Raw genomic sequence first — 24,149 nt, forward strand, 5'->3', positions numbered from 1 at the left:
GAGCCCAGTTATGCCGATAAGATAGTGGAACTGTAAAATTTGTTCTCGTTCTGAAATAAGTCTACCCTTTTATAGGACATATGGAATCTGTTCCAGTGCTGGCTGTGGCCCCCTGAGTAAGGAAAACATAACGCAGTGAACAGACGTTAAACAGACCTTTACACAGAGTGAGCTAACTGTGTGCCTTATCATTCTTGAACTCTTTTCAAGTTTTTTTTTTTCTTTTGTGATGAGAAATGTGGATTCTCACCAGTGCAATTTTTGTTTTTATAACTTGAAGGGAAACATTGCCAAGACCAGACATAGCAAAGAGACGTTTCTTTGCTGCAACGCACAGTATGCGCCCCTTCTGAAGGGATGCAAGCAGGTGACCAGCAGGGCCCCTGGCGTGGATGTTGCCTGAGCCCAGGACAGTCGGTTTTCTGAGAGGGAACGAAAACCACACAAGCACCCAGCACACTGTTGCCACTGGGACACCGTTGTTCACACAAGTCACTGTCTCACATAGTTTTTGTTCCGTCAGCCTTTTTTACTGAGTTCTGTGTAAGACACGATATGCATAACACAGTGGGAATGGTGTGTGACAGATGCCAGGCCACGTCTCCTCGTCTCCTCGTCTCGGCTCACTTCTGCCAGGGTGGCCCTGGCTAAATCCTTGTGACCTCGCTCGGTTCCCTCATCTGCAAAAATAAAAAGTATGCTAACTATGGTTATTATGTCCTCCAAAAACTACATTAAAATGTTCTTCCTTTTAAGTGAACTACAGTTTTAAAATAATTTTGTTTTCTCATTTTTCACTGATCAAAGATGTATTTAGTTATCGCTCTGAGCTTATGATAACAATTTTTGGGGAGCAGAGGGGAATGTTAAACTGGAAATGTATATATATTTCCAGCCAAAAAGCGAAGAAATTTCAATTTATTTGGCCTAATTTGAATATAAAAGTTTGAAATATTAAACCTTTTTGAAGTTAACAGTACAAAGACTGAAATGTCCCCTCAAAGTGCCCTGGAAACCTGAAGGTCCCAGGTTAGAGCCTGCAGAGCAGTGGCCTTTCCTGGTTCTGGAATTCTTTCTTCTCCCCAGACTAGGCAGCTGTGATTTCCCGAGGGGATGTGCTCTAACTATATCCCTTTAGCTAGGCTTCAGGGGGGACACAAATTTATGGCTTTTTACTGGGAAGAATTTCCTCCAGGTGCTCAAAGTTGGCCTTGGGCTGAGTGAGCAAGTCCATAAAGCCAGTGCAGTCTGCCTGGGAGCCCTGGGTAATGAGCCGTGGAATTCATCCATGGGGGCTCCCTCTATTTCCTCTTCCCCTCTACAAGGGCTGGAGGGACGGGGGTGGGGAGGAACCACAGTCCACAGGCTCCTAGTCGTTTTTTTTTACAGTTCTCACATAAAAACCATACAAATCTGAACAAAGTGCATCACCCCAAAATATGTAGTTTCTCTGAATCTATATGCTAATTGTAAAAAATAATATTGGAAAATTGACAGACATATGGAGCCGCAGAGAAGGAAATAACAGTCATAGGCAACTGCTGAAAGTATTTGGACATGTTTTCTTCTAGTCTTTTTATATATAAATGCATCTTTTATTTACACTTTTAAGTTTTGACTATATGAAATCATCTCAATCCTTTCTATTGTCTATTTTCTCACACGCACAGTTGAGAAAGTTTCTGTTGTTACACTGTGTTAAAATTAATAACAATTCATATTGTGATCATGGAGCTATACCTTAGCAGCGTGAAAAGACTAGAGTTGTTCCCCTCAGGACACAGCCTCTGAAAAACTTCTGGAAACAAAGTTTATAGCCCTGAGGCAACTCCTCTCCCCTTTTATCTCTTAAAGCTGATGGATTACTGGAAGAAGTAGCCCAATGGCCCAAAGCCCCTGTGAAGCTGAATAAGGAGTCTTTAATAACAAGAAGCAAATGTGATTATTGTGCTGTAGAACTAAAAAGTGAATGTTTTTCCTTTGTCTTTCTCCAGCTAGAAAGAAAGCCAACACACTGCGCCTACCCCAGCCCTTCTCCACCCCCACTCCCCAGGCCCAGGCTGTTTGGTTATTGCCTACCAGTGCTTCCCTCAGAGGCTGTGGCAGTGCCATTCTGTCACAGGGGGCACTAATTAAAGCCAAGGACAGGATTTGTGCGTTAATTGGCGTTCATAGCAGAGGCGTGCTTTTCATTCCCTTTGTCTCCGAGCCTGCTTTGTTCCTCCCTGAAGTAGTAGCTGCAGGCACCCCTGCCCTCCTTCCTTCTCACTTGGTCACCCAGCTGCCTGAAGAGCACCGACTGGGGACCGCTTCCTGGTGAGGAGGTGTGTCGCTTCTTATAAGCTGCCCTGTCCTGGCCACCGGCTCCCCTCCTGAGGCCTGTTATTTGGCACCCATGTTGGATACGTGAATAACCAAAAGCAGTGGCTCCAACCGTCTTATTTTTGCTTTTTGGATCTTGTTGTTTTAGTATGTGATACCCTGGAAAGAGAGTGGGCCATCAGTCCTCAAGAAATTACAAAATCATAACTTGAGACATAAAATTCAGTGCCATTCAGTTCTGGTAGGAGAGTAGAGGGAAGAGGGCCAAATGTCATAAAATCGAACTAGAGGAGGTTATAGGATTGCAACCCTTATTAAGCCTGTGCTCTTGGAAGTAGATGGTAACAATGCAGAATGCACACACAGTGGGCTTTTTGCCTCCTCAGCTGTGTGGTTAACATTTTAATCCCGTTTTGAAATGCTTAGCTTTAATTAGAGCAGCATTTTGCTTTTGGTAGAGGTGTTACTGAAATATAATTGTGAAAGGAATTCCTAATTGGTTAGGGCTTTTTGTTTCTTTGTTTTTGAACCAAACCACCAGGGACCCTAGAATATAAAGTACTAGATATTTGCTTTGCGGTTTTGGGGTGGGAGGAGGGAGGGGGAATCGTCGTTTCCTGATTCTCCACAGCTGTAACTCTTTCTAAACTAATATTCCGTCCCTTGAGACTGAAACTCCAACTAACCTGCCGGGTAGATGACGTGAAGAGTGATACAGCTTGGCAAGCTCACTGCAGGACATTCCAAGGCCAGTTTGTTTTTCTCTTTTCCTTAATGCTATATAAAAACGAGTATATGGTTCTATGAAATGAGTTATGTGGCTCTATGAAAACATTTATAAGTTTGTGTGGTTTATAGCACATTGTGGTTTGCTATGTTCTTATGCAATTCATGCATTTTCTAGAATGTAGGAAAAAGACTTTGCATGTTGGCACTCGGAATCTGGTCTTAATTTTCAAAAATAATAAATTTATATATGAATGGAGAGAAATCTATCACCACCTGAAATAAATCAGTCATATAGCTTAAACGTCTAACTGCAGAATGTTCTTTTAAACCATTTTGCAGGGAGATGTCTCTGTGTTCATGTAAAGACATTTCCAACGTTAAAAATCTACAAATTGGCCCCTGAAAAAATCTTTGGTTTCCTCTTGAAGAAGGTAGCCTAAGTTATTTCATTTTTTTTCAACTACTGTAATAAGGAGACATTAACCAAAAGCATAAATATTCCTTGTGAAGGATGTAGTACCAAATGTAAGCCTCCTTTAAAGAAGATCAGAACTTTCACTGCTAACACTTTGTGTCAAATGTTAGAAATAATTGTGCCCACAAGTTAAACATTTGTGTTTCTTAGCAGCGTTAGACCATCGGGGAGTGTTGTGTGGGCACCCTGTGATTGCTCGCTTCCCCCCAAATTAACTTTCTGTTCCCTTAAAGGATGATTATTCAGGACAATAATAAACACTGCATTGCCTTGGGAATGATTGCCTAGATGGAGAAATTAAGAATCAACACATTGTTTTATCACAGAGCAACCTCGTTACCCCTAAGTCGGCGGTACACTAACTCCTCAGTAGTCTGGTAAACACACGGGATTTGTTTTGTAATAATCTCTCTTTAAATGATACTAATCTTCAGTAATTTTGTGCAGAGAGCAGCCATTTGACTTCTTGGCAACACAGAGGGTCTCAGCCTATGGAAAAGGCAAATGAATAGAGGAGCATTCAGAAGTTTTTCTGGTTTCTGAGCCTTTAAGCAGAGCCAGGCCCAGAGCAAGCTGTCGTTCATTGTCAGCGTGGTGGAGCCTGGTGGCTGTGTAGTCGTAGGCTGCGCCCTCTCCTACAGAGCTTCCGGGAAGCAGCCTGGATTGGGCTTACACCTTTTATCTCATCGCGTGGGAGGGGGAAGTGAAGCCAGGTGAGGTGTCAAAGGACCGGCTTCCCCCTCTGCCTCTGCTCTCAGTGGGGATCCGGCCAAGCAGGATCCGGCCAGGACTTCACGTGGGGCAGTGCCACCCCACCCGGGGGCTCGGTGTGGGCGGCGGGGCCACTCTCCGTGTGAGGGCTGATGCCACCTGTCCGTGCACCCTTCTGATTTCCCCCAGTGGTGACACTGAAGCTGCCGGTGTAGCTCATGCATCGGGAGTGTGGGGCCAGGTGGGGAAGTGGCAGAAAGCTCTGGCATACATGCCTGCAGCTTGCAGGATTTGTGTGTGCTTCTGGTCTCATTTTTATGTAATTTTTTGAAAAGGCGTCTTTCATTCAGCATGGATATCTTGAAACACCTGCTTTTGTTCTTCTGTAGAAGGCAGGTATGAGCTCACCTCTCCTCCCAGCCATCACTGTGCCTTGGGAATTTCTTTTCCTCTTGTGACAGTTTGGATTTTTGGTTGCAGAGAAAGCCTGCCGTTCATCCCCCAGAAATCTTTTTCAAGGGCGAGCTCCCATAAAAAGCAGAGAAAAGGGCCCTGTCATTCCAAGGAGACAGGAATGTGGGCTAGAAACTCTCCTTGAACAAAGCCAGTGTTTGTCCCAGGCAGAAAGGGATCACGTTAAAAAGTAAGTGCCAACGTAAGCTGAGTTTAAAAAGAAGAGAACTTCTGACAGCATACTCGCGTTTCACAACAGTGTGGTTTTAACGGTGTGTGGACGTCTTCGCCCGGAGCAGCTGACCCACGTGTGCCTGGGTTTCCCTGCCCCACCCCTCGAAGTGGGTATCAGGGAGGCGGGTCAGCCCACAGCAGTGCCAGCGGGGAGGGCGCCTCTGTCTCTGCGGGGACCTGTCTGCCTCCTGTGCAGCGGCCTCCCCAGTGTTCCAGGAACAAGGCATGACCGCTTCCAAGCTCGTCATTTCCAGAAGCCAGCAGCCTGGCGATGGACCGTGGCCAGTCGTGGATCGCTTGTACCTCGAGCGAGTTTGCGTTCCTGATGCGGCAGATGAGCCGGGTCCTGTTTCGTTCGGGCCAGGATAACTCTTTTCAGCAGATTTGTATTAAATTCCTTAGGTTGATCAAGAGTATCCCATTCTTTGTGTGATCCACAATCAATAATGACTCTTTTCTTCATTCTTTCATTTCTGAGGTGTTTCCAGATTTCCACTTTGGCAACACACGATATCCTGTACATCTGGTTAGCCAAGCAAAGGATGATGGCATCTGCTTTCATTTTTATTTAATTTCTTTACATTTCTTTATTGGAAATGGAAGTGGTGAAATTCAAATGGAGAAAGACCTTTAAAACGAGATGGTTTCCTAACTAGGAATTCTGACAGGTTAGCGTTTCGCTCACAAGAATGAGTTTCAGAGGAAAAACGATGCTTGAAGTTTTGCATTTGTTGACATAGCCATATTTTCCAGTGATTTTGTAATGTTTTAAGTGTTTTCAGAAACCACATTAAGAATAAACAGCATTTAGAGATTCTCTGACAGTCTACAGAGCAAGTTTGCATGTGCGGCTTCTGTTGGCCTGTCCTGTAGGTTAGATGGATGCTACAAGCCTAGTATCTCTGGGGCTCCTCCCTGTAGGTGCTGTTGAGAAGACTGTTCTCTTTTCACAACAAGGCTCCCTACTAGTGCACAAAACAGGGAAACTGTTTGTGTGTGTGTGTGCACGCATGTGACCATTTCGTGCCTTCAACCTTCAAGAAAAGGTAGAGCAATTGTTTCTAATGGAGTCCAGTTGTTTCTAGTGGAGTCTGTTTTAATTAATGCCAGTGATTTCATTGTGTTCTTGCATTCGGGGTCCCGGAGGGCAGCTGCTAGTGAAGGGCTCCCCTGTGAATTCGCGGAAGAGGGCTGCACAGGGATCGGTGGATATGTTGGTCATTTATGTGCATTTTCTCAGGCAGCAAAACCCATATGTTCTTCATTACAGCGTGAGCCATGCGCCATGCTATGCTGGACCTCTGGTTGAATGTAGGGATTATTTAAAAAAAAAAAAAAGAACTGGGGAATTTATCTTTCTCCTTCATGTTTTCTGTGTTCCCTTCATATCTGAAAGCAAATACAGAGTTCACATTTTTGCATTAAGGACCCTCTGTACACCAAATTGTGGAATGTGTAAAACTTGCATCTAATGTTCTCTTGCCACATTTTCAGTCACTCCTATCCTGCAGACGCATGCCCAGTGCCGATGTATAGCTTCTAACTTTTAGAGTCTTTCCTGTGTTAACACAAATTTGCAATAAAAGTCAAATGAGAAAAGGTTTCAGATACTTATTCACAAATAGAATATAGATTTAAATTTGGAAAAATATGCTAAAAATACTTGCTCCTGTATTCTGAACCACCACCAAAAGTATAACCACCTCACTGGGCAGGTCGGTTCCCTCTTCATGACCTAAAATTCCCCAAGTAAGACTTACCCAGCTTCTACTTACCCATCATCCCCGTTGATCACTGCACCTGGCCCGTGAAGGTGGTGATAATCGGTGTGTGACCTGAAGAGAAGAGGTGATCCCTAGAAATGCATCTGGAAGGGTGATTTACAGACTACCTCACTTTTTTATGTGATCGTCAAGAGAATTCCTAGTGTGTTACTGTCTTTTTTTTTTTTCTTTACTCCAAAAAAAAAAAAAAAGGTTACCTTGATTCCAAAAGCAGGGGGTTAAAATCCAGTTTGAAAAGCATAGAGATGACACTCAAAATTTTGCTCTAGACTATTTGAACCAACCCAGTCAGCAATCATAAGCTAACCGCTTACTCGTACTTTGCTTTGTAAATAATTTATAGCTCTCATTTCCTCATGTACATTACAACCTTCATGGTATTACGGCAGAAGAATTTCCTAAGTGAAAACGTGACTTGCTGCATTGAATTCTGCACGTGACAGAGGTTCGCAGAACTGTCATAGGCTGGTACCCCGATTAAACCCTGCCCCGTCTGCTCTGACATGGTCTGAAGGAATTCTCTTCAGACTTTAGAAGCATCTGCCCCAAAGTGCCCTTGAACTGTTTTTCTCCAGCACATGGCAGTAACTGCTACGTAACGTTTCTCTAAGTCGTCACAACTGGGATTGTCAGTTAGCACTTTCCCGGGGAAGCGTGCCGAGCTCTGCTTGTCCTGGTTAGAGCACATGTCTCAGGATATCACCGCATTGTTCATTTGGTGTATGTTGTTGAACGCCCACAATGGACAGAAAGAGGGGAGTCTCTTTCTTTAAATCGAACTATCTAAAAATCACTCTGTGGAGGAGAATTTGAAATGTGAGACGGCTTTGACTGGAATGTCTCCCAGTGCTGAATGGATGCATCTGTGTCGCGGTGGTGCCTCATCAGACGTGACATGGCCCATGTGTGCACGTTCGGCCGACAGAATGTGCAGTGAGGGATGCCTGTCACAGCAGACTGCAGTGCCGAGTGAAGCATTGTGACACCAGCCACCCAGAGAAGTCAGGCCTTCCCATCCCAAGCTGTCCATTCTTCCAGCTAGCGGCCTGGGCGTGCTGTCTTCCCGATGGGTCCTCACACATCTATCTCCCAGCTCCACTTTGTCCTGCTTTCTTGTCTTTTGCAGTTTCTTCTTCTCTGCAAAAATGGAAGCATTTGCCTCATGTTTGTGTTAGGCTACCAGTTTACAAAGACCTTTTTTGTTCCTTTCTCCCAGCAGCCTGGTGAGGAATTTGTCATTTCACAATCCGGAAACGGAAGGCCTTGTAAGATACCCACGCCCAGTGCGTGACCACCAGGGCGGGATTGAACCCGGCCCCGTTGCTTTTGAGGGACCGTTAATCTGTCAAGTTCATTTTAAGGTAAAGGCAGGCTTTCAACGCTAGAGGGACAGCAGGAACAAAACAGCAAAAATCTCTGCCCGCCTGGGGCCTGTCTGCTGTGGAGACAGCGAAATGGAGGAAATGCATAGATTTTGGTGAGGCATATTCAAATTCAGGGGCTGGAGTTTGTAATGCAGTATACAACCATCCTCGGCAGTCCAGTTTTTATTCCAGAACACTTATAAACATCTTTAAGACTTTACTGTTCTGAAAATGAGGAGAGGCTTAAAATGAAATGTGATCCTTCTTATTCTGCCTCTAGCAGGATATGGACCCTGTTCCTTTTTTCTCTTACTTTTTTTTTTTTTATTAAAAAGTGTTTTATTAACCACAGATGTCTCAAATTTACTGACTGGGACTAGAAGGCAATTTCTCTTCTCCTGGCAATTTTAGTGTTGTGTGTGTTCACATGCAGTTCTTTCCTGTGTGGGGCCGAGGGTCAGGGCTCTAGCTTTCCTGTCCTTTCTGTAGCGTTTTCGTTATTGTAAGAAGAAATCTAGTGTGGACTTTGTGTGCACTCACTTCAGCCAAGATGCTATCTCCTTGGGGGTGGTTTTCCTCTTCAAAATAAGGAAAGATCAACTTTAATTGATTTTTCTCTCTTAGGGCTTCCAGCAGATGACAGATGACTTTCTGACACGTTTGAGCATCTTTGTAAATGCTGCAGTGTGCTGGTAGTGTCTCTTTAAGCTGAAGTTTACTTTGTCTCCTTAATAAGGGACAAGTTATTAAAAAAAATAGAAACAAAAGGAAGCTGTTCATTAGGCTGCTCCATTCATCCTTCATACATCTGAAAATGATTTTAAGTATGTCTGAGACACCATGCTAGGCCTGTGATTACAAAAATGATTAAAGCAAAGCCCTGTTTTCTGGGTACCATGGTTTGCAGAAATACAACTTAGTAGGTTCTGTGTGACCAGGGAGTCCTGGAGAAGGTTGCCTCACCCATCCCACATTTGTAAACAGTATTTTGCAGTTTGTAAAGCTGGTTCATTTCCATTATTTCCTGTGATCCTATCATAACCCTGTGAGATGAGGAAATTCACATGCCAGAATGTTGCCCTCGGGTCACAGCTGTTGAGGGGGAGAACCAGGCTCAACTTCAAACCCCCTGACAAGTCCAGACTTCCTTCTGGCATCCTAGTGGATCTTCCATCTGGACGTGGAATCAGTGGAGTTTCCCCAACCGAAAAGAGAACACACATTCCCAAACAAAGCACGGTGTGAACTGCAGGCATTCTTGTGAGTGTGAAAGTTACTTCCTGAAAAGCACAGTACTGAGTGTTGAGTCTTTCCTTCTTCCCAGAAGGGAGGGAGTTGAGGGGAAGCTGGGAGACGGTAACCAAAGATGGGAGACTGGAACAAATGCAGTTTGTCTGGGTGACAAATGAGTTTTCGTCGTATTTCTCAGGTCGGTCCGGTCCTGCACCCTCTTCCTGCCCCCATGCCCACACCACGCGTGACGGGTGCTTTCCACGTGCACAGCACCCCCACTCGGCCCCTCGCCTGGCTCTGCCTTGCAAGAAAGCGTCACATAGTGCGGTCGTGACAAGAATAGCCTTGATCTGTTCTGAATTCCCATGTGTACACGTAAATATTCCTCAAACTTGACACACTAGATGGTACTTGTAGCTCTCCTCAAAACTGATCGGGGTATACCTCAAGTCAGGGCGTTACCACTCACATGCTCGGCTTAAGTCATCAGGCCGTAGCTTCGGCTGGGAAGTTGCCTGTAGCTGGCCATCGACTCAGTCACCCACCCCTTCATCATTCATTCAGCGTGTACTTATTAGGCTCCAAGGTCGTGCCAGACAGCCTGCTGGCAGTGGGGCCTGTGGTTGTAAACAAACCAGACCCAGTCCCGCCATCGTGAAGCCTGCAGTCGAGGGCACGGTCGGCTTTGACCTTGACAGTTACCCAGCTGGGAAGGCACTGTCCTGAACCGGTTCTGCAGAGCTCTGGCCGTCGGCTCTCCACGCAGGGATGGCTGCTGTTACCGGCCGGAGCCGGAGGCGAGGCCTCAGAGGCAGGGGCTGTCCAGCAGCGTTTGGGCCTGGGCAGGGCGCCACAGACACTGCACGTCAGCCCTCCCCGATTCTTCTGGGGAAAGCAGCACGAGCAGTCTGGGAGCTCTTCCCAAGGAGACTCTCTAAGGCTCTGTGATTCCTGTGTGCTTTACACTTACCTTAGGCCCAGTAACATTGAAGGCCTGAATTCTACTCCATTCCATTAGGACATGTTTAATTTAAAATTTGCAACAGAGCAGTTTGTCTAGTGGGCAAAGTCTGTTCTTCAGCTAGCCAAAAATAATAGCAGGCACTTTATTTCATTCTATTGGTGATTGCATTAAATTTAAATAACTGTTAAGTTTTTAAAATTCATGGCTTATGCATTATGTCAGTTCAGTAAAGGGAATATACGGGACTAGGACAATCCATTGATCTGGGCAAAAGGAGTTTGTGTATTCAAAAGAAAAAAATACAATTTATTGTTTTCTCAGAGAGTGTCAAAAGCATGAAGAATTGAACATTACTGTTAAAAACAAAGTAGAAAGAAAAGGAGTCATTTATCTGTTTTGCTTTTGGTTATTTTTTTCATCAATCACCAGAATTGTGACTGATGTATCAGATCTGCACTAGAAAAAAAATATCTGCTGATCTAAGAGACAAATGAAGAAAGTTCTCTACATTTTCAGACTTCTGAAATGAAATGGTTTTTCAAGATACTAAAAAGTTGACAAAATTCCCTTCTTAGCTTATAATCGCTGCTAGCATTTTTCTAAGTCATAAATATTCCAGTAAAATGAAATAATGTCACTTAAGTCGTTTGATAAATAGCAGCTCAGGCAGTTCTCTTTAGTGCATCCGTGTGTCTGCAGCACTCCCGAGCTCCGACCTGGGGCAGCTCGCCCGCTTCCTCGGCCTCAGATGGCCTGGCCATGGCCATGTGGATAATGCTTGACCTGCCAAGTGAGGAGGTGAGCTCTTTTGAACTTCCCCAAATGGAAAGAAGCAAATCCTATGAGCCCACAGAGAGAAGCTAGCAAACGATGTCTCTAGTTTCTTTCTCTTTTTTGAACCAATTTGTGCAACTGCCAGCTCCCTTCCCAAGGAAGTTAGAACGCCCTGAGAATCATCTTCCTCAAGCCAGTGGGTCCCCAAAGCATTACTGATGGACTGCAGTTCCTTCTCTCCGACCTGCTAAGGCCTACTGGGTCTGCTGCCCGGTGGAGGGTGACTGTCCCACATTCCTGCCCAGACTGCCCCAGGAGCTCTGTCACTTGCTGTAACCCTCCCAGTTTGGGTAGACAGAGAGACTGTCAGAATTCATGGTAGGCATCCTCTTTTCACTTAGGATTCATATTGTGTGCTGCATTGCTCCCTGCCAAATTCCCCCAAATTCTCACTGTTGGCCACAGAAACACAGGTAAAATTCATGCATTGGCTTAGGAAGTATTCCCTATTAGTTCTAATGCGTAAGTATTCTGCTTACGAATGTGAAGACCTGTAATTCATTCATGTTATTGAAGTACGGGGGGCCTTGGTCGTTTTCCTGCCTCCCCCAGCTGGTACAAGGCATAGCCAAGCTCCATTTGTGACACCTCATCCCATCTTGGCTGGTTCAGGATATCTCCCGACAGCCACCTGTGAGCCACCTTCGCAGTTCTTTGTCTTGTGCAGTTATTCAACTGAGTGGATATCTGTCGAAGAAATGACTGCCCTTAAAATATGGCCTGGGAATCAGCTTGCTCTGTTTCAGTAGGCTGGAGATTTCTGTGTTTCTGTTCGGTGCTTAATAAGAATAAGCACCTACTGTATGTGAGGCCCCAGGAGGACATCCAGTAAAATGGCTGAGGAGGCCCCTGCCCCCATAGAGCTTACGTTGTCTGGTGCGGAGGTTTCAGGCCCAGCTCATTCACAGGCCAGCCGCAGTGCCGCCGCCTCTGGGAAGCCCGCTGTGATCCTCCACCTGATCCCCTTTCCTCTCAGCCTCTAACTGGGTCAGTGCTCGCTTCCAGCTTATGTCCATTCTTGCCTGTGTGATAGTCATGGGGTTCCAGAAAACACTGTGTGGTGAACCCCATGAGAGAAGGAAGTCAGTTTTATTCATCTCTGTCCACTGGCAAGTACAGGGCTGCGCTCTGAGTCACAGCACATTAAATGACTGTGAAATATGTCACCGTATCTTGCTAATAGTTGGTATTTAAAACTTCCATTGAATAATTGATCATCTGGCATGTGGATTCTCCAAACCTCCTCTTCCTTTTGTCCTTCCTGTCGTCAAGAAGGAAGTCCACCAAGAGTTCCTGAGGCGAGGGCCAGTGTCTACTTCCTTGGCCCTTTGTCAGCAGTGGAGAATGTCCCTCAGAAGTACTTACTATGTGAATATTGTCAGCTTGATGGTGTCACTCTCTCCTACCTCGTCCAGATGGTGCCTGAGGAAAATGAGACTGATGTGGAAATGTTTTAGTAACTCTCCTTTAAAAACAAATAAAATAAACATGTATAAATATGTACACATAGACATACATGTCCACATATGCCCAGACGTACAGAGGGGAAAAGGTTGTCTCTCTTAAACAGAATACTCTGTTGATGAGTTTTGAACCCAACTTGGCCTGTGAGAAACATCTAGACTTTTAAGAAGGAGAGATCCTGCTTGAAATGCCTCATCTGTTTATGGAAGATTGCACCCTCTCCATGCGAGGCTGGGGCCAGGCAGGGGACGGGACAGCAATTAGACGGGTCCACTGTCTAGTCCAGGCGTCTGGAGCGGGAGTGGGAAACTGCTGTGGACTCTCTTACATATAATCACAGGATCGGGAGGAATTAACTCCCGTGCTTTTTAACTGCATCACATAATGGCCTCCATGCCTCAGAGGTAAATACGGCTAATACAGGTGCCTGTCTAAAAGAATCTTTTCAAAGATTAATTTTAATTCATTATTAAGACTTCAAAAGATTTCAGAAAATCACAGGCATAGTGATTGAGCTTCCCAAGTCGAGCCTTTATCTCGTTTCACGCGGTGGAGCGCCGAGTCAAGGGCTTGGGACCAAGGCCCAGTCCACGGTCACGGTTTTTAGTTTGTAAAGTCACGCCTCATAGCTCCGCGGGTCTGTGGAGTGTCAGCTGTTACCTGGCTTTCTTCACATACCCTTTTTTCTCCTGAAAAATTATCAACTCGGGGTTGACTGTTTTTAAGATCCAACGAAGACATTCATTTGGATATATTTTCTGTAGAGCATTTTGGTTATTTGAGGAAGGTTTCTCCTCACATTTCTGTTTAAAATTGTGTATGTGTTTGTGTGTGGGGGGGGAGAGGGGGTGTAATTGTTGCTGGTATTTACTCCAACGTGTGAATTTTGCTGAGGTTGAGAGCAGAGATGCCACACACCTGTGTCATTCCAGAATCTGGCTGTGCACTAGGGGCCATGGCTGGGTCCCCCGGTAAACCCCTCAGCTCTGTCCTGTTCCCACCGTTTGCCCCTGACACGGAACTTTGAGGAGGTGCCTTTTGTCACCAGGTCAACTCTACTGATTTGTACACACGCGTGCATGCACACATACGCATATATGTTTACTCATTGAGTTGTACTTTTATTCACTGAGATGGAGTAAGTCAGACTAATACATTTATCCGACAGGATTCTTAATTTCTTTTAAGTTCTTCTGTTCATCAAGAAATGGCTGAACATAATTTAAGCACTCTGTCCTTGATGTCAGTGATACCCTAACTGGTAATGCCTTTTAAATCTGTGTGAAGGTGATAGTGGACTTGGATTGCTGACGTGGGGGCTTGGGGAGGGGCAGTAGAGCTTGAGGACAGTTGTCCAGCATGAGCCTGAGGGGTGGGGCCTTCCCCGGTGGTGTTTCTGCCCTGTAGGGTTAGCCAGCAGGCACAGCTGCCAGCCGTCCACCGCATACCACTCACAATGGGCGTCGCTAAGGCTGAGTGGCAAAACGGCACCGCTTGGACACTGGGAGGGTCTGTGGGCCGTTCAGTCACTCTTGCTGTCTCTCTCCCGTCCCCAGACTCGCTGTCCGTCTCCAGTAACGATGCCAGCCCGCCTGCCTCGGTGGCCTCCCTTCAACCCCACATGATGGGGGCCCAGAGCTCCCCGGGCCCCAAACGCCCGGGCAACACCCTGCGCAAGTGGCTGACGAGCCCTGTGCGGCGGCTGAGCAGCGGCAAGGCCGACGGGCACGTGAAGAAGCTGGCGCACAAGCACAAGAAGAGCAGGGAGGTCCGCAAGAGCGCCGACGCCGGCTCGCAGAAGGACTCGGACGACAGCGCAGCCACCCCGCAGGACGAGACCGTGGAAGAGGTCAGAGCGCAGCTCAGCAGAGCGGGTCAGGCCCGAGAGGCCACCCCCGGACTCGCCGGTGTGGTCTCTTCTGGTTGGCGAAATAGTTGCTGGTCTTGTGCCTCCTGGCATTTGGTTCTGTTTTGCGTGTGTCCCTGGAAGTGGCAGGGAGCCTGTTGGCTTCCCTGTGAGCAGGCTTTCCATTCAGTGGGGACGAGCTCTCAGGATAGCAGGGCCAGGACCCGCGTGTTGCTTCTGATAAAGAAATCCCGACTGTGAGCTTTCCTCCCAAGGCCTGGGCACCCACCCAGGCCCTGCCCCAGAAGGAAGTGGGTGCTATGCCCGCTCAGCCCAGCCCTCCTCACGTGTGCCACGGGTGGGCGAGGCCAGGAGGCGCTGGCCCTGCTGCGGGAGATTTGAGCAGCCCCTGAGGTTTGCACAAACCCTCGGTGGCAGCACATGACAGGGACAGCACAGTTTTGGACGGAAGGACTAGAGGAATGTTTGTTTGCATCCTCCACTCACTCCCGACTACCCTCCCATTCATGCTCACATCTTGTCCTGAGTAGAAAATATCCAATCAATTTACATTGCTAACTCAGTAGTGAACATTGGATTATTCCCATGTCATCAAAGATAAATGTATATAGCTCAGTCTGGAATTTAAAAAATTTCCTTGGGGGAGCGGCGGGCTTTAGATGATACTTTAAACAAAATTCCTTCCTGATCCCCAAGCTGTGCTGACAGCACGGGTGGTGTCAGTGAGGGGCCCGCAGAGTTTTTCACTTAGACCCCGCCCAGATCCTTCATAGGCTCGAAAGGCTGAAAAAGGCAGACGCAGAGAAAGGACGAGATCTGTATCATTTAATTTATTTTGCAGATACGGGTTTTCTGCTGCTTTTTTCCTGGGCATATTTTGCCAGGGGTTTCCACTGGAGTGTGTATTTCATTATGTCCTCATCTGTTTTCTAAATCTGTGTCCTCTTAGCAGAAATAAAACTGAAATTTTTTTCTAAAAGTAAGAGTAGGGAAAATTAATGTGATAATTCAGATTCTTAAAATGCATCTTGAATTGCATTTTTCTTTATGCCATTATTTCTGTAAATTTTATTCTAGCAAAGGACCAAAAATGAAATGAAAGGAGACCAAAGAAACTGAATCAGCATAAGAATGATGGTTCAAATTTTTGAATGTTATTTTTTTTCCTTGAAGATGAGATGTGTACAAAGCCTGACGGATGACATTGGCAGTTCCTTCAAAAGACACACACTGGCCCTTCTCTCGTCCAAGTTGGCAAGCAAGATAGTTAGATTGCAGGAAGGAATGAGCAGTTACCATCAGGGTTGGAAAGAACTTGTTAATGTGATGTCCCATCTCGCTTTCTATCCTGGCTGTATTTTTCTACTTAACTCCTTAGGGCTCATTTCTGTGAACTGACATTGACAGGCAAGGGCCCAACATGTAATGAGTGAATGTTGGTTTGATTTCAGAGAGGCCGGAACGAGGGCCTGAGCAGTGGCACACTCTCTAAATCCTCCTCGTCGGGCATGCAGAGCTGTGGAGAAGAAGAAGGGGAGGAGGGGGCCGACGCCGTGCCTCTTCCTCCTCCCATGGCCATCCAGCAGCACAGCCTGCTGCAGCCAGACACGCAGGACGACAAGGTAAGGGGCCCACGCTGCCCGTGCAAGAGGAGGGGGACTTGGAGTAGCTTCTGTACACCAGCCTCGTTGTAGGAGATAGGCGACGTGGGGCTGTGGAAGGGCACCTCGGGAACATGCTGCTTTTCCAGGTAGATTCTGCCAGCTTTCACCCCAAAAGTGTGGATCGCAGTGTCCATTTTACACTAAGCAGTAGGCTGACGTGTGCAGTTGCTCATACCCGTACCCGTATGTAAAACGTTCAGTGCATTTGTACTGGTGCTTCAGGAGTTGCTACTTTTAAAGTAATGTTAATTTTTGTCACTATCCTGACGAGGGTCCCCGAGCGAGCAATCAGGCATCACACACAGCTTGGGGGACTGCATCCTCATCGAGCATCAGGCCACCCTGTTCTGCGAGGTGTTTTTGCCCATGGGTGCTGTTCTCAGATGAGACTGCACTGCTGTCCAGCTCCTTTTTCCAGTATGCTAGAAGTCAGGACAGCTGGAGTGCGGGGATAGGCGTCCGAGTGGAGGACTCAGCTCAGGGCCACGTCTCCTCCCTGAAGACACGTGCAGGCTTCAAGCCAAGTCAGTCGTTTTTTGTTGTTGTTTTGAGTTCTTACATAATCAGACATTGTTTAGTGTATCCCAACAGTAGAACCCTAAGACATCGAAAAGGAAGCCTGATGACTGTGGTTTGGGCATCCTCTCGCATTCTGGCCCATGGTGCTCCCCCAAATTGTCAGGTGCTGTGAAGTCATTACTGGTGATTTTATTTTTAGTGAATCTATTTATTTTTAGCAGTAACTAAGTTTTCAGAATAAAACAGATGACTTCATCAGTTTCCCCGTCCTTCCCCTTTCTCCTTCGCTGACCTCCCCAGTGCTCGCTTGATCACTTGCTGAAGCGCCTGTGTTTTATGACCTGGGGTCGGCCAGAGCCCCGTGACTGACTCTGTGATGCGAGGCAGATCACACATTAGTCTTCAGCTAAGGCACACGAGTCTGCAGCCCCTTCTCTGCAGAAATTCACCTCCTCCTTCCTTTGTGGCACTCGGTGCACAGGAAGGGAGCCGCTGGTCTTGGCTGAAGGATGTAGCTTGGGTTTGAATCTAGAGTTTGAGGGGGATATCTGAGGTGCAGACCCCACGCTGTGGGGAGTGGAGGAGACCGGGGATGAAAGAGGACCTCGTCCTCCACTGCTCAGAGTGGACTCGGCAGGAAATGGGGTTGTGTTGTCTCTCTGACAATTCTTTAGTTTCTTTGTAGTATTCTAAGCTATACATCTCTTAAGAGCAAAAAACTGAAATGTCTTAAATCTGGATGTTTAGCCAAAAGTGAGGTGCCGGGTCTAGTTAGTTACCAAATAAGAGAGTATTTTTCTCAGTTTCAACAGTGGGTTATGCTATATTCTTCTGTTTGCTGGAATCATTTATTGGTTATTGTTTTACTTACCTCATTGGGTATTATCAACAGCCATTCTTCACTTGTAAAAATCTGTAGTGATGTTCCCAGAGAGAATATTATCTTGTGACTAATATTTTGTTTTGTTCTGTTTTCTCTTTTTGTAAACATTCGCTGCAGCATTATGTTGATTTGTGTTCTGTGTCTGTTTTGGCTCAGTTTCCTTACCTCTCCATTTGAATTTTTTTGCTTGTTTTCTTCACCTCATATTCCAGATTTCATTAGACCAAGCCAACATTTGTTTTGCAAAGTGCATATCTGAATCCACATATGTAAAAGCCTCATTGTAAATGTATAAACCCGTACCTGTCTGCTGTGAGAAGTGCATTGTTAGGACAGCTAGCTGTGTGTCGCATGCATCTCCACTGACCTTAATATGAAGCGAGGTTCATATTATGCCCCTTTCTAGTTTCCAGTCAATGAACGGCACAAGTAATCCGCAAACACACCATGTTTGCTAATTACTGAACTTGAACTCGGTAGCCCTGCCCCCAGATTCCTTAACTGTCAGCCCTGTACAGCCTGATCTAGCCGTAAATGGCACCTGATAGCTTGTGAGGCCACAGATCTTCTGTACTCTGCACTAACCATTGGGGAAAAGGATGGCACAGAAAATGGTGAGCTCGTCCCCTCTCCTCCCTGTCTGGTCAGCGCACCCTGGTTCCTTTCCTTTCTCGTTTCTTTCTTTTAACCCATAAGTACAGTAAAGCCATTTTGTATCTTATTTTGTTTCCTGATTATTTGAGGAGTCACTCATTAGCCCTTAAGCCTTTCGTTCTGCCATTGAGCAGACTCTGTATTTTCCCTCCTTCGCCGATAGCCCAGCCAGCAGTTAACAAAAGGTAGTTAGCATTTTCCCATGCCCAGTCACCTCTTGGAAAACATTATGATGTGACATGACTGCGGATTAAAAACAGACTTTGTCTGCTTCCCACATGTATCCCAGACAGGTTTTATTTAACATTTCATGTCAGAATATTGTAAATTTAAAAGGATGACTTTAAATAAATGCAAACAAAGACGAACTTGTGGTCTTTTTGTCTGGAATTACTTTTAAAAGGAGCTTGAGTTTGCAGGAGAATTGACTGTCTGTGCAGTGACTAACATGAGGCCTCCCCCTCCTCCCTTTCTTTTTCTTAACTTCCTCCGTAGGCCTCTTCTCGGTTATTAGTCCGCCCCACCAGCTCCGAAACGCCGAGTGCAGCCGAGCTTGTCAGTGCAATTGAGGAACTCGTGAAAAGCAAGATGGTAAGGCTTCCCAGAGAAAGTCTGAGTCTGGAAGCTGCCCTAAGGTGCTGCTGGCAGGTGGATGTGACCCCATCCGTGTGTTGCTCTGGGCTGCGAATGTGCCTGTGGCTTCTTGCGCAGTCCGGGAGTCCCCAAGAGCACCCTCACTTCTGACCAACTGCAAGCTCCGGGTCCCCAGTACACCCTCAGGTTCAATAATTCACTTTAAGGACTCACAGAACCTAGAAAAGCCACAGTGGCAGTTTATTACCATGAAAAGATACAGATCGAAATCAGCCAGGAAAGAGGTGCGTGGGGCAGTCAGAAAGGTTCCAGTTCAAGCCGTCAGTTGTCCTCTCTCCGTGGAGTCACGTGGACAGCACTGACTTCTAGCAGTGATGTGTGACAGTGTGTACACAATGTGTGACAGTGTGTACAGAGTATTGCCAACAAGGGACACTCACCCAAGTCTTGGGATTCAGACTTCTTACTTGGGCTCAGTCACATACACAAGATGTGCCACTCGTATGGCTCACCTTCGTCTCCTTCCCCTCCAGAGATCAAGATAGCATGCTGCCCAAAATCGCCACCGGAAGTCACATTGTTAGCATAGCCTGTCTGTCTTGGCCCAGGGCCCCCAGGTAAACGTAGACATTCTTATTGGGCAGGACATTCCATGGGCTTAGAAGTACCTCCCAGGAGCCTTCAGAAAGGTCAGTCCTTTCCTGAATCCACATCGTCTGCAGTGCTGGCACCTTCGTAACAAGTGTGGCCCGGGCCAGCCTTGTCTGACGGTGTGTGCAGGGTCAGTGGTGACTCACAGACAGGTTGGTGCTTTGCTGTCTTGGAGACCTTTCGTTTGGATTTATAACAGAGAGAGAAGGGTTTACAGTGTTATATGAGGGCTTTATTTCTTAGTGACCGTTGTATTGCCAGTTGGTCAGCGTGGATTCATTTATAAAAGCCCCACGTCAGGTGTTGATTCTTTGAAGTCAGACAGCTGTGCGTCGCTTCTAACCGATTCAGATCAATTTCTGTGTTTCTTCAGTTTTCCTAACTATGAAATAGAAGAATCACTAATGGCAACAGCTTTTTAGACAAGTATATTCTACTACCCCTGTAAAGTTATTTAACTACTTTTAAAAGTCACCTCTCAGAGTCAAAGCTCGCAGCCTCTCCCACCAGTCCATTCTGCAGAGGTAACCACCGCAGTTTGATGTGTTTTCCGTCATGGTGCAAACATATATGGGGTGTGTGTGTGTGTGTGTGCGCGTGTTTTCTCTTTCAAAATGGATTCGTTCAATTTTTAAGATTCTAAGAGTTAATGCGTCTTGAGGATCTTCTCACGTCTGTACATGTGGGTCGATCTCAGTCCTTTTGGTAGCTGTATACTATTCCATTATATGGGTGCAGTGATAATACCACCAAGGTATATCTAAACTAGGTGCTATTCTGAGTGCCGAGTGTTTTAATTTATATGCTTCCCACAATAGCTGTATGAGGTAGGCATGCACTATTGTTAGCCCGTTTTACAGATGTGGAAACTGAGGCACACACAAAAAAATGTTTCAAAATTTTCTAGTAAGGGGAAGAGACATGATTATACTATAATTTATTTAAATAAATACTATAACAACATATATTAAGTTGTTCTCAGTTTTTCACTATTATAAACATCCACATTCGTTATGTGTGTGATTATACGTGTAGGGTGAATTTCTAGCACTGAAATCGCTAGGTCAAAGAATATACTTATTTAAAGTTAGGAATTTATCTTCAGTCAGGTATTAACTAGACGCCATATAGAATGTATCATTCCCATTTCTTCTACTCCTAGACAGCTTTTAATGAAACTGGTTGACTAGGACAAATGGGAATTATATCAAGAAAAATTCAGACTGACCTGTATTGCCCTGCCATATGTGAAATTCCACCCCACCCCAGGCAGTCTGCTGTGTTCTGAAAACGAAGCAGTGGGCTTCGAAGTTAGAAAGTTAGGAAGTTAGACAAGGAGGCTGCTGGGAGTTGGCAGGTAACTCAGGAACTCGACTCCGCTGGTCAAGAATTTGGGATCATATCAGTATGAATTGAGTTAAACCACATCCTGCCAGTCTGTCTGAGAGACAAGTTGATTGATGGTCCAAACAAAGGATGCTTAAATTGTATCCAGTGAGTTTCAAGCATCTTCGAACATTTTAAAAACAGCAATTCATACACATCAATTATATGACCATTAAAATCATTCTTATCTACGAATTGAAATAGTTTTCCCAAGGAATGCTATGAAGCAACTCTTGGTCAACCTGCTAGTCATTATTCTGCAAATATTTAAATTGTGTTCCATTTTAAGTGGTCTGAGATTCATGTGTCATTAATTCAGATAGACTTCCAAAGGCAGAGTTCTGTGGCGTGTCTCTTTCAGCTCTTCCTGCTTTACTCCCCCTTTTCAGTTAAGGAATTAAATTTTATCAGTTGAAACTAAACATTCTGCGCACTTCCGTTTGTAGGTTTGGGGGTCAGATAGACTTGGATTCAGACTGGCCTATTACTGCTGCAGCCCCTCTGAGCGATGTCTTTGAGCTGTGAACTGGGGGATCACGAACAGTGTGGTTTGTTAAGTGCCTGACAAGGTTCCATCTTGGGGGAATTCACTGATGCCTTCCTTCCCCACTGGAGAACCATATTTATGCTTTTTATGATGGACTCCCTTGTTCTTCATTCTCCATGGAACGTATTCTAGATTCTGCCGCCTTTTTCTGGTCCAAGGGAAACATAACTCTCTCTTGATTTCCTGTCACTAAACCTCTAATGTCGACCAGGAACTACTTTTTTTGATAGAAAACTCCAGTGAATCATTTTAATTCCCTTTACCCCGTCCTGGTCTCTGGGACTCGGAGTTGTAGACCCTTAGTTACCCACGTTCATTTTTTTGAGGGTGATCTCTTAGGCTGGAGCGCCTTCGTAGTGGGATTTGAACACTGAATTGCTTATCCGTCAGAAGCTGCAACGTGAAGTGATCGGAATGGCATGGGGAGCGGAGAAGGGGCTCGGTCGTGCAGTATGTGTTCAGGGAACCGAACCTCCTGACCCAGAAACCTGAGGTTTCCGTCTGAAAATCAAAACCACCCTGGAAACTGTTCCCTGGGGCTTGCTGCTCTATCTCCTACCTCCACATTCCTGATCTCACCAGTATTTGAAAAACAGTGCGTCTTTCCTGAGCATTGGCAAAGGGCAGTGGCAACGGGCAGCCACAGTGACTGTTTGAATTTGACTTTGGGGTTTTCTTCTTTTCACTGATCTAAATGTAACAGGAGATACAAGAAAGAATGAACGTTCATGAAATAAACATCGAACTCAAGATGTTAGAAGGACAACAAAATAAACCAAAGAAAAGCAGGAGGAATGAATTCGTAGAGCAAAAAGCAGAAATTGATGAGTTGGAAAACAGAAAAATAGTAGAATGATTAATAAAACCAAAAATTTCTTCTCTCAAAAAAACGGGTATGTCAGGGAAACATCTGAAGAAAAGAGAAAGGAAACACAAATTCACAAAATCAGACATTATAAGGGAGAAATAAACGGGGGAAATTGAAACAGTCGTAGCACATTACTTTGTTCAATGCTTTGAAAGTAAATTTGAAAACCTGGATGAAATGGGCAGATTTTAAGAAGATATAAGTTACCAAAAGTAACCTCAGAAGAAAGAGAACATCTGTGCAGACCTATCTTCATCTAAGAAATAGAGTTCATAAGAACCTACCCGCAAACCAACACCAGACCCAGAGGATTTCACAAATAGTTCATTCAAGTCCACAAAACCCTAACCGGGTTCGAGGCAGCTTTGTGCTGTAGCAGCCTTTTCACTTGCACACCGTTTGTGTCCAGGCCATGCGCAGCGTTGAGGGAGAGGACGGCATCCATGGGACTGCCCCCTGTCAGGGCGTCTGCACCCTCAGACTGTGCACCCAGGTCTGGACCAGCCACATCTGAGGACAGGCGGCCAGAGGACGCCTGGCAGCTCCCGTCTGCAGTCCAGACAGCACTTCCACCGCTGGTAGAAGTGAGGCCTCATCACTTCTGTCCTCTCGCTCACTCTTCTGTGTGAGGGGACATCTGGAGCCTTTCTCTTTTCTTTCTTTTTTCTCACTGTCCAAGTGAACGGAGTTAAGTCTAACAGGCTTCAGCTGTTTCCTTGCAAATCTAGACGGGAGACAGTGCCCAGCTTCCTCCTCCCCATTCTTCAGACTCCGTGTCCTGCCAGAGACCTCCAGAAGAGCGAGCGTGGGTCAGGCTCTGCTGCTCTGCAACCCTCGCTTCCGGTGCACGCCAGTCGCTATCTGTTTAAAAGCGAGAGTGCTATTTTCTCCTTTAGCCCTGTTCCTTAACTGTTCTTCCTAATCGCTTGGTCGATGTGTTCCCTCAGCGCTGTGAGTGTGGTGAACAAGATTCATGGACACATTTTGTGTCCTCAAAGCTCTGCTTAGTGATGAAGTCAGTGTCAGTTCTCTTGCTCCTCAGGAGAAAATAGGACAAGTATTAGAGGTTTCAATTTGAGAGAAAATAGTACATGATCTTCTGGCTCCTTTTGTGTGAAGATAAGTTCATCACATTTTTCCAGTTCAGTTGCTCAATATTTCTTGATCATCTCTATGTCCAGCTGGGCTGCTCTGGAATTTTTAAAAGAACTGTGCTGTATACTCCTAGGAGCTTTGTGAATTCAGGCTAAGAAAGAAAATTATTATGTACCAATGAGAAAGTAATCAATTGCAAATCATTGTCATGCTAAGCAGGGGGAGAAGTTGTCAATATTTAACTCACATGTGTATTGATCACCCTCCAAGCTTTGCTCAAGGTTCTCCACGGGGTACAACAATGAAAACAATCACCTGCGGAAACCGAAATGCAGTGGGGGAGAGATTTTTGGATAAGTAGTTGAGGCCAGCATGACAGCTACTCCCTCCAGAAGAGATAGAAAGGAAAGTGTGTGAGTCCAAAAGATAAAAATCATTTTTAGCTGGGTGATCTGTGTGCGTTGAAGGATGAGTCGAGATGGATAATCCGGAAGGAAACCGAGTTTGTTTAAACTAAAATACAAATTGGTGACGCTGCTCTGTAGCCCACCAACCAGACACGGGGGCGACGTGTCAGGGTAAGCTGGCCTGATGGAGGCAATTCCCACCTATTTCTGAAATGATCATGCTTTCATTCCGCAGGAGTATAACTGAAAAGAAGATTGCTTGATTTGAAATGGGCACAGGGCTGCCATATAAACAAGTTGTATCTTTTTCTAATTATCTGTAACCAGGAACAGACTTTATGAATGTGTATAAATTCACTAGTCTTTTTCATTCTAACTTTCCTCTTTTATCCAACTCCTCTTACTCAATTTTTAAATTAATGTTGGGGGGTTTTGTTGTTAAATACC

At 45.6% G+C, this 24,149-nt stretch overlaps 1 protein-coding gene across 2 annotated transcripts in view; it reads left to right on the forward strand.

Annotated features, from left to right (window-relative positions):
- Positions 1 to 24,149, forward strand: part of TRIO (trio Rho guanine nucleotide exchange factor) — a 320,251-nt gene that overhangs the window by 264,046 nt on the left and 32,056 nt on the right. For both annotated transcript variants that reach the window (XM_033110550.1, XM_033110551.1), the window contains exons 35-37: positions 14,124 to 14,416; positions 15,886 to 16,056; positions 18,650 to 18,745. In XM_033110550.1, the coding sequence (XP_032966441.1) occupies positions 14,124 to 14,416; positions 15,886 to 16,056; positions 18,650 to 18,745 (560 nt within the window). The remainder of the gene's footprint in view (positions 1 to 14,123; positions 14,417 to 15,885; positions 16,057 to 18,649; positions 18,746 to 24,149) is intronic.

Source organism: Rhinolophus ferrumequinum, chromosome 7 (genome assembly GCF_004115265.2).
Source record: "Rhinolophus ferrumequinum isolate MPI-CBG mRhiFer1 chromosome 7, mRhiFer1_v1.p, whole genome shotgun sequence".
Classification (NCBI taxonomy): Eukaryota; Metazoa; Chordata; class Mammalia; order Chiroptera; family Rhinolophidae; genus Rhinolophus; species Rhinolophus ferrumequinum.